General features: G+C 50.9%; 1 protein-coding gene across 4 annotated transcripts in view; it reads left to right on the top strand.

The window, feature by feature from the left end:
• Nucleotides 1-705: 705 nt before the first annotated feature.
• MACROD1 (mono-ADP ribosylhydrolase 1) overlaps nucleotides 706-10,614 on the top strand; it is a 206,785-nt gene continuing 196,876 nt past the window's right edge. For all 4 annotated transcript variants that reach the window (XM_032804356.2, XM_032804357.2, XM_032804354.2 and 1 more), the window contains exons 1-3: nucleotides 706-1,153; nucleotides 6,605-6,706; nucleotides 7,084-7,203. In XM_032804356.2, coding sequence (XP_032660247.1) covers nucleotides 883-1,153; nucleotides 6,605-6,706; nucleotides 7,084-7,203 — 493 coding nt within the window. In that variant the 5' untranslated portion in view covers nucleotides 706-882. The remainder of the gene's footprint in view (nucleotides 1,154-6,604; nucleotides 6,707-7,083; nucleotides 7,204-10,614) is intronic.

Here is a 10,614-nt window from a genome sequence, read left to right as displayed (position 1 = left end):
AACCCAGGAGTTCTGGCTCCCAGGCTGCCCTTGTTGTTCTAACTCACTAGAGCTCAGTCCCTTTCCAGAGCTAGGACTATAACCCAGGAGGCCTGACTCCCAGCTCTGCCCTGCTCTAACTTGCTAGACCACACTCCCCTTCCAGAGCTGGGAATAGAAGCCGGGAGTCCAGAATACAGTACTACAATGAATGTAATTATCGAGGGGCAGAGTGGTCCAGTGGGTAGAGCTGCAGCTCAGGACTCCTGGATTCTAGTCCAAAGTCTGCTGCAGACCTTTCTCTGTGTGCCTCTATTTCCCCTCTCACCTTTTGTCTAATTGGACTGTCAGCTCTTCAGGGAAGGGACTGCCTATCATTGTGCATTCGTGCAGCACCCAGCACGACAGGGCACAAGTCTCAGTTGCGGTCTGTACAGCACCCAGCAGAACAGGGGCGGGGCTGACTGTGCTACAATAATGCAAGGTGCGGGGGGCACAGTAACCAGGTAGCAGCAGGGAAGCACATGGTAATCGTAGGCCCTGTTGCTGAACTCAGGCTCTGGATCCCATTGCGCCTGAGATGACTGACAGGCTTTGCTCATCTCCCTGAGTTTGCAGCATCAGGACCCTTTACTGGCAAAGAAGAGGAAAACTGCAAGAGCCTGGATGGGGGTGGGACTACATTTCCCAGGATCCCTTGCACACAGATGGGCGGATCTTGCAAGTGCAAAGCCCTTGGTGAGTTTCAGTAGCAGCGTAGCAGCAATTTTGTCCTCTCTGCCACCCCACTTCCCAAGCCAAATACCAGGTGCATAAATAAGGGAGAAGAATTTCTCTCGACTGCTCAGGGACCAACCAGGGAGGCTGGTCTGGGAGGACCAGTGCATTCCCTTCTGTGCTACCATGCCAGGGATTCTCATGACCCTGCTAGGCAGGAGACTGTCTGGAGCTTTAGGGCAGCTTCTGGGGGGCTGGGGCAAAGGCAGGATCCCCTGGGTACTGGGTAGTGTCAGAAGGGGCACGTGGAGCTGCAGGGAACCAAGCATTAGCAGCCTTCCCCGTGGCACGGTCCAGTTGGTGTCAAGAGCCTTCCGGAGCTGGGCAGCTGCTCCCCCACTAGGCATGGCGGCTAAGGTGGATCTGACCACGTCCACTGACTGGAAAGAGGCAAAAAGTAAGTGTGAGGGTGTGTGTGTGCGCACCATGCCCAGTTACCTTTTCCCTCTGCCATGCCTCCCTTTAGCTGGGCATCATGCAGCTCTTTGCAACATGCCTCTACCTAGGGCCGCTTACCCTGCCTAATTTCCACCCCAAAGGCATTTGTCTCTTCCCTGGGCACCATGCAGCTGTGCAGGGAATCTGTATACCAACATGGAACTCTATCCCTAGGTATGGAACAACTGGAGGCCTATTGCCACAGTGCACTGGGTTTGTTAAAAACTGTTACAGCTCTTCCAACGTCACTCATCTCTGCACCCCACCATGCAGCATAGGTAGGAATCCCATAATGCCCTGTGCCGCCTCAATGAATTGTGAGTGATTTGTGGGATCCTCTTCTGGAATTGTGGGAGTGTGTGTGTGTGTCAATACTCCCAGCATCCCTTGTGCCATATCCCAGAACTCACCTGGCAGCTGCACCATTCCCAAATAACTTGGAGGGAGGCAGAACTTCCTATTCCAGGTGCTGCATGGATAACACGACTGATACATTAGAGCTGTTCCCTATGGCACCAGCCAAGAACAGGACCTTGTTGTGCCAGGCACCATACAAACCCAGAGTAAGAAATAGTATCTGCCCCAGTGAAAGATGGTATAGCAGGGGCTCATATTGACTGGTGCCGCTGCATTTCATCATTGCACCCCTTCTGGGGCTGGCTTATTATCATAAAACCCAACACCGCAGCTCTCTTCCCTGTCTCCTTTCAGTTTATACTGAGATTCAGTACCCATATAGCCTCACCCAAACCCCCATGCTCTAGGCTCAAGAGTCTTTTCAGTCCCTAATTAGGAGATTATCTTCCTCAAGGCTGGTGGCACAGGATTTCTTAGGCCCTTGGCACAGCTGTCTTATGTCGACCCTAACGGTCCAAGACAGAAAAATTGGGAGCTCTTTAAGAAGAGTTTATTAGATGGCCAAAAAGCCACAACTCCACAATCAAGAGAGATGACAATTTTGGCCAAAAGCCTAGCCTGGCTCAGTGGCAAAGTGAAGGCAGCAGTTAGAAATTAAAAAGAAAGTAATATAAAACAAATGGAAAAAGGGGGTAATAGCAATGCACTAAATTAGAGGGTAGGAAATGTAGAAAACTGATAAGGGGCGCTGAAGACAGGGAAAAATGCATTTCTGGCAGGGTGAAGGAAATAAGCAGTTTAAATAGCTTAAGAACAAAAGAAATCCTAGCAATGGTACAGGCTAGTTACAAGCTGGAGATGGTAAAACTACTGTTGATGCGGGAAAGACAGAAGTGCTCAATAAATGTTTCTGTTCAGTGTTTGGAAAGATGTAGGATGATGTACTTGTAACCATTCTCAGATGAGAAGTACTTTTCAGTCCATTATTAACTAAGGAGGAAGTTAAAACACATCTATGAGGGATAAATGTTTTTAAATCAGCCAGTCCAGATAACTTGTACCTGAGAGTCCTAAAAGAGCTGTCCGAGGAGATCTCTGGCTTGCTTGATGGTAATTTTTAATAAATCTTGGAATACTGGGGAAATTTCAGAAGACTGGAAAAGTGCTAATGTTCTACCAGTCTTCAAAAAGGGTGAGTGGGATGACTTGGGTAATTGTAGGCTAGTTAGCCTGACATCAGTCCTAGGCAAAATAATGGAAAAACTGATATGGGAGTCAGGTGATATAGAATGAAAGGATGGGCCTATAATTAATGTTAGTTTGATAGGAAATAGGTCTTGTCAAACAAATCTGATTTCTCTCTCTGAGGGGATTGCAAGGTCGGTTTATAAAGGTAACTGCATAGCTGCAATACACTTAGACTTATGTAAGGCATTTGACTTCATGCTACACAACAATAATTAGCACTATGTAATATCAGTAGAGCACATGTTACCTGGATTAAGAACTGGTTAACTGATAGATCTCAAAAAGTAGTTTTCAATGGGGATACACCATTGACTGGAGATGAGTCTTAGGGTAGCTGGCCCTTTAAGGGGAGCCTGGAGCAGGGCCCTCTCTACTGTGATAGGCTTCTTTAAGGGGAATGAATCCATTGTGCCAAACTGCCTAGATGGCTGCTTGGCAGTGAATTGGTTAATGGGCACCTGGACCAGATAAAGGGCCGCAGAGCTCAGTTGGAGGAGGGTGCTTGTTAGGAAGAGGAGGTCCCCAAGGGCAGGAGTTCCAGTGGTATAGAGGAGGAAAACTCCCAGGGAAAGGAATTTAAGGAGGAGCCTAGATAGCTGCAGGAGGCCCAGCCTGCTAGGATCTGTGCTGCCTGGAGAAGAGCGGCAGTCAGATGGAGGGCCCTGGCTCCAGGGAAGGAATGGTGGCTAAGTGTCTCTTGGGCAAAGGGCCCAGGATGATAAACACGGATGGAGTCTGCCTCCCTGCTAAGAAGACTGGGTGACAGTCTTGTGTTTCTGTAGAAGTTTCGGTTGTTAAATGAGACCTTCAAAAGCCTTGCCAAGCCTCCTGATGACCCAGTTGAGGAAATTGTCAGGGTGCGTCTGTAGTGCTGTACCTGGCCACAAGGGGGCGTGTGGAATGGCATCTGCCTTTCAGGGCATCCCTAGTGAAGTTCTGTAGGGATCAGTACTAGGCCTGATGCTAGTCCACATTTCCATCAGTGCACTGGAAGTAAATATAAAATCACTGCTGCTAAAATTGATGAATGACTCAAAGATTTTTGGAGTGGGCTGGTGAGGACAGTCCTGCACAGCAATCCACATTGCTTGGTAAGCTGGGGCCATTCCAACAAAGTGTGTTTTAGTACAGCCAAACATGAGAGCATATATCTGGGAACAAGGCTTGCTGGCCGTACCTACAGAAGGGGGGACTGTATCCTGGAAAGTGGTGACTCTGAAAAGGATTTCAGAGTGGTAACTGTGTTAGTCTGTATCAGCAAAAACAATGAGGTGTCCTTGTGGCACCTTAGACACTAACACATTTATTTGGGCATAAGCTTTTGTGGGCTAAAACCCACTTCCAAACAACTCAGGATGAGCTCCCAGTGTCACACTGGGATAAAAAGGGCTGGTGCGATCTTGACATGTATGAAGAGGAAAGTAGTGAGTCAGAGCAGAGAGGTGAGTTTACCTCTGAATACAGCCCTGGCGAGACCCTGGCTGGACTGGTAATCCAGTTGCGGGGGCCACATTTCAAAACCAATGTTGAAAATTTGGAGAGGGTGCAGAAAAGATCCACAAAAATGATTTGCGAGTGGGAGAAGATGCCGTAGAGTGAGAGACCTGGCGAGTTCAGTCTGGTGCTGATTTCCCCTCCCTGGTGCAGCGCACCCCTTGTTTGCAGAGGATCCCTGTCATAAACAGATAGCTAAGGGTTAATGTTTCTTTCATCTGTAAAGGGTTAACAAAGGGAACCAAACACCTGACCAGAGGACCAATCAGGAAACCGGATTTTTCAAAGCTCAGGGAGGGAATGTTTGGGTCTGTCTTTTGTCTGTCTCTCAGCTATGAGAGGGATCTTTCTATCTTCAAGCTTCTAATCTTCTAGCTCCAAGTTTGTGAGTTTACAGGGAAGGTGAAAAGACAGTAGAGTCTTTTTTATTGTTTTTTTAGGTGAGTTGTAATGTGGTAGGTTGCTGGAATGTTTAAATTCGTATTTCTTTTGAATAAGGCCTGTTATTTCATATTTATTCTCTTTTAAGCAATTCCCCTGATGATTATTGGTATCTTGATAAAGGATGGAATTTTTAGTAATTTTCTTTCTTTTTAATATAAAGTTTTCTTTTTAAACATCTGTTTGAAGTTTCTCTGGGTAGGACTAGGAAGAGGGAACGGAAACTTCTCCTTTGTGTTTAGATTACGAGGGTGAACTGTGCGCCTCAGGGAGTAAGGAAGGGGGGAGGTAAATTGCCTACTCTGTTTATTGTAATTTCAGCGAGTTTAAGTAACACGTACATGCTTTCAGGATAACACCGCAGAGCAGGGAGCCTGGGGAGGAAGTAAAGAGACAGACAAGGGGAGGGGGTTATATTCCCTTGTAGGTTAAGACTCAAGGGCTTCTGGATCTTGGGGTCCACATAGGGAACATTTTTTGGGCGGAGTACCGATGGGAGTTAGGCCCTGAGACATCCTGCTGCGGGTTGGCAGCGAGATCCTAAGGCATCTTAAAGCTGGTAATTTTTATGCTAGGGTAGGTTCAATGCTAGCTTCTTCCATGTTTATTACAACGCATAAGGTTCAATCTGAGTAGTAAGGTCTATCGTACAATTCCCATGGCTCCGTCTCTCTTGGATTCCAGTTTCGAATGAGAGTTGGTTAGGCATGGCGTGCTGGGGCTGATTGGCCTGCCTCCAGTCCCGGGCAGGCGAGGCTACTAAGTGTGGGTCCACTTGGAAGGTCCCGAGGCGGCTGAGTGCACTCACAGGCAGAGCGCGCAATGGTCACCGCTGCTCTGCACGAGCCATCTTCAAGCAAGGCGCCCTCCCCATGTCGCAGCTCTTGGTGCCCAGCTTCACTTGTGTCGCAGTGACAGGAGTGTTCTTCAGCTGGCGGCGAAGGCAGGGCAGACTGCCTGGGTGTGAAGGAAACCCTCTGACTGGCTTGCTGCTCCATGGGTCCCGCGCGGCCTGGGGTGCGAGCAATCTGGAGTGGCTGTTGAACGGCGTGTCTCAGCTAACCTGAAGTCCATGCCACTGCAGGCGACAGGGGAGGTTGGTCGTACGTCCCTGAGCTGGGAGTGCCAATGGCCTGCCTTGGGAGCAAGGGGGATATGGGGTGTGTGAAGGGGGAATGAGCCCCCTGGAACTGCTCCTTCCAAGCCCTTGAAGGCGGAGGGGGGACCTCACTCTCAGCTCAGGCAGGGAGAGGGGAGTGAGAGGAGCCAGGAGATGGCTAGAGGGGGGCGGGCTGGGAACAGAACGACTGGAGAAGGGGGTTGTGGGGTGGGGTGTAGGTGGCATATGAGGGGACTTGGGTGAGGATGGGGTGAGTGGGGATGAGGTGTAAGGTGGTGTGAAAGGGGGATCGGGTGAGGGATGGACGCCTGAGGGGCAGAGTGATGGATGGACGGGTAGACAGTTTTGGACTTGGAGTGGTGTGGGCGGCAGAACTGATCGGATGGTCGGGCAGACGTGCGGTGCGGCCGCGGGCGGGGGGGAGGGGAGAGCTCCTGCAGCAGGAGCCAAAGTCACCTTACCCAGTAAAGCAGGAGATTGGGCAGAACTAATTGTCCCGCCTGCCTCTGCACACACACATGGGGCATAGGCTGTGGGAGTTCAAACATCAAACACCACAATATGCTATTTATAACAAAATCTCCTGGTTGGGGTGTGGGTGGGGTCTGCCTCATGGTTTTGCTCCCTTGGGATGGGCAATACCGAGCTATGTGGATGAGAAGCACTACAGAAGAGCTGGGGGTGATTATAGGGGCACCTGATTCTCGTTACCCTAGTAACACTTCTGTGGGCCTTGTCCCTCCCCTGCAGCATACCTGAAAGGTCTGAATCAGAAGCAAAGACGGGAACATTACTACACCAAGGACTTCATCACACTGAAGGACATCGACACCTGGAAAAAAATGGCTAAAAGTGAGGCGGGGGGTTTTAAAATCCTTTATTAGTGCATAGTAGATTTTCATTGTGGGCTGGGGTTGTGGGGCACTGACAGAGCTGGTGCGGGAGCCCAGGGTTGGTATTGAGGGGCACTTCAATGGTCTCCCAGCATAGCTATATGGATGTTAAAACCCAGTGTGAATTTTGGGGGGTGGAGGGCTCCCCAACTCTGGGATCTGTTCTCCCTCTTGCTTCTGATAGAGCCTAGGCCAATCATGCTTTGGGGCATGGCACAGCCCTGCCCTTTCTGTCCCAGAATCCTGGTTCTGGTGGCATGATGGGTGAAGCAGGGTATGGTTGGACGCTTTTCCTGTAGGGTGTGAAGACCCCTGACCTTGGACCCTTGTCTCTAGGTGCCCGACTGAAGCAGCCCGAGGAGACCAAATTCCCCAAGGACAACCACCTGAACGAGAAGATCTCGCTTGTCCGCCAGGACATCACCAAACTGGAGGTGGATGCAATTGTCAATGCTGGTGAGTGGGTTACAGATCCCCTCTGCTGACCAGACCCCCTACTCACATAGCACCAACAACTGCCCCTCTCTGAATGTTGCTGATTGGGGTGGAGGCTTCGGATCTCAGGGGGATTCAAACCTCATGGTGAACGTATGGCAAAAGAGGGTTGGGTGGGAGAAAATGTGCTCCCATTCATGTCTGGGACTGGCAGGAGTGCCAGCTGCCTGTCAGGCTGTGCTCTGAGCCAGGAGAGGGAGTTTCTGTGGGTAGGGTGCTTGGCTGCCTCCAAGAGCTGCTGGCTATGTGTCATTTGACTCTGGCCTGTCTGTTCTGGAGGGTGGGGGTCCTGTCTGCTGACAGAATATGCAGCCTGTGCCACTTCTGCACAGTTCTTTTGCCCCCCAGAACCCATTGTATAGGACTTAACCCCACCTCAGATGTGGTATAGAGTCTGTCGATCATCCCACTAAAGAAATGCTGTGTGTGTAGGGTCTAGCCCTTTTCCAGATGTTCTATAGGGTTGGTTATTTGCCTGCCCAAAGATCATGGTGCGTGTATAGGGTTTTGGTTGGCTATGGAGGGTGGCTTGATCTGTTTCTACCAGTAGCTGCCATATATGTGTGTCCATGGGCTCTGTGTCTCCTAGTTACTTTGTGAGTGGTCTGTGTGAGGTGGTTGGGGGTCGTTACTATCTGTCTGGGGGAAGGGTGGGTGTGGATTTATCTGAGGTGTGTGGGTTTTTTTTTTTAACCTTTTTTTGAGAGAAAAACTCCCCTTCCCCATTAGTGAAGCTGGAGTGTGTCTGACTGAATTGGGGGAGGTGGGTTTCATGTGGCACTCGCCCCGTTTTTGCTGCTGTCCCTCTGTGAACTTGGCTTGTGGTGGCTGTCATAATATTGCTGGAAATGGGGCTTAGTGCAACTAACCCTCCCTGAGCTTTGGGTGGCTTTAGAACCCCAACTCTGCCACCCATTGGGAAATGGGCTGAACCAGACTCGAGGGGTGGGTGGGTTGGGTGCTGTCCGGATTCCATGACTGTTCTGATACAACTGAATACCCCTCTGTTGTACAAAAGCTGAGCTGGGTTTGGGGCAGGCTCTCTCCGGCATCTTCAGGGTTAAATGAACCAGTGAGACATCACTCCCTGCAGCCCAGGCTGTTGGCCAGACTCAGGTGAGCGTAGTTGTCAGTTACTCAGGGCAGCTTCCTCCATCAAGAGTGATGAGCTCAGGCTTCCTGCAGAGTCAGGCAGGGGTTGCTGCGTGTGTTACCCTGGGGCAGCTCCCCCTTCTCGGTGTGCTTGGCTCAGGGTCTCTGCAGGGTCAGGCAGGTGTAGTTGCAGTGGTTACACTCGAGGTCACATTTTCCACCTTTTTGGCTTAAATCTTTTTTTGTTTAAAATGGAGGGCGAGACTCATGCATCATCCCGTGACTCCAGGAGTTGGGGTTTTAAGAGAAACGTGAAGTAGCAGGAGCCTTTTGATAGAATTGTGAGAGCTGGCAAGTGTGATCAAGATGCCTTAGAGATGATAGGCCCCGTGTTCTGTTCCTTGCAACTCCCTTTCCCTGGGGCTGGATTGGAGCCAATGCCCCCTTGAGGGGAAAGGCCCCGTGTCCCATTTCCCATCCCCTGAGCCAGCCACTCACCCTCCCTCTGATGGGGGGCCAGATTGGAGCTGGTGGCCCCTAGAGAGGAAAGGCATTTTATTCAATTCCTTTTCTGCGAAGCATTCTGTGACCAGGAACTCTGTGTGAACAGTGTGTGTGTGTGTGATGCTGTATCCAAATGACATCACTGAAAGATGAGACAGTGTCAGATTCTGATTCACCTTCTCCCTCTGTGGTCCCCAATCTGGTGTGTGCCAGAACTGAATGATGGAGCCTTCCTCGTCATCCCCCCTTCCTTAGCACAGACTCTCCATTCTATAAGCAATTCATCCCAGAGTCCCCCGTGAGAGAGGACTCCAGTGCAATTTATCTCTGACAGGCTAAGGAGCCTGTCAACCCAGTCAGCACACGCCTCTTAAGCTACACGGAGATAAACTCTAGCCATATGTTCCCTGTGTGTGTTCATCATGGCGGGTGCTTGTGGGGAAAAGGCTCTTCTTAGAGCTGACTGCTTTCTGAGAACAGTCTCGACCGTGGGAATTACCAGACTGGTCCATCCATCCCTATATCCCACCTCTGACAGTGGCCAGTACAAGGTGCTTCAGAGGAAGTTGTGTGAGCCCATTGGTGGGCAGATGTGGAATAACCTGTTTTCCATGAATGTCTGATCCTAACCCCCTACTAGAGATCAGCTTAAGCCCTGAATCCTGAGGGTTTAGCTCCCATCCAAAATCTTTGTTAGGGAGGTTCTGTTACTCTGTCTGTGGCACTTATATGATACGTACTGAAAAACTGTCAGATTCTGGGGTCCACAAATCCAGGTGAGGTTACTAGATTGGAGAGGGTTCAGAGAAGATCCCGGAGAATGATTAAAGGATTGGAAACAGCGCTTTATAATGCGGTACTCCAGGAGCTCTGTCTGTTTAGCTTACAGAAGGTTAAGGTGTGACTTGGTTACAGTATATAGCAGGGGTGGGCAAACCTTTTGGCCCAAGGGCCACATCTGAGTATGGAAATTGTATGATGGGCCATGAATGCTCACAAAATTGGGGCTGGGATGTGGGAGGGGGTGAGGGCTCCGGCTGAGGTGTGAGCTGTGAAGTGGGGCCAGAAATGGGGAGTTCAGGGTGCGGGAGGGAGCTCCAGACTGGGGCAGAGGTAGCGGGGAGAGCTTCAGCTGGGGGTGTGAGCTCTTGGGTGGAGCTGAGGGTGAGGGGTTTAGGGGTGCAGGAGGGTGCTCTAGGCTGGGACTGAGAGGTTTGGAGGGCAGAAGGGGGATCAGGGCTGGGTCAGGAGTGCAGGCTCTGGGTGGCTCTTGCCACTGCTTCCAGGAGCTGCTTGAGGTATATCCCCCATCCTGCTCCTATGCGGAGGCATGTGCGGGTGCCTCTGCTTGCTGCCAGGTCCACAGGTGCTCCCCCCTGCAGCTCCCATTGGCTGCAGTTCCTGGCCAATGGGAGCTGTGGGGGCGGTGCTTGGTGCAGGGGCAGCGTGCGGGACCCTCTGGCTCCCTCTGTGCGTAGGAGCTGGAGGGGGGGACATGCCGCTGTTTCCGGCTGCCACAGCACGTGTGGAGCGGGGCAAGCCCTGGACCCTGCTCCCTGGTGGGAACTTGAGGGCTGGGTTAAAATATTTAAAGGGCCGGATTCAGCCCCTGGGCCGTAGTTTGCCGACCCCCGATCTATAGGAACCTACATGGGGAACAGAAATTTGATGGTAAAGGTCTCTTCAGTCTAGGAGACAAAGGTCCAATAGGATCCAATGGCTGGAAGATGAAGCAAGATAAATTTTGACTGGAAAATAAGGCAGGGCCGGATTTGT

The sequence above is a fragment of the Chelonoidis abingdonii genome, chromosome 17, assembly GCF_003597395.2.
Source record: "Chelonoidis abingdonii isolate Lonesome George chromosome 17, CheloAbing_2.0, whole genome shotgun sequence".
Taxonomy (NCBI): domain Eukaryota; kingdom Metazoa; phylum Chordata; order Testudines; family Testudinidae; genus Chelonoidis; species Chelonoidis abingdonii.
This window is presented reverse-complemented; position numbering and strand designations above follow the sequence as displayed.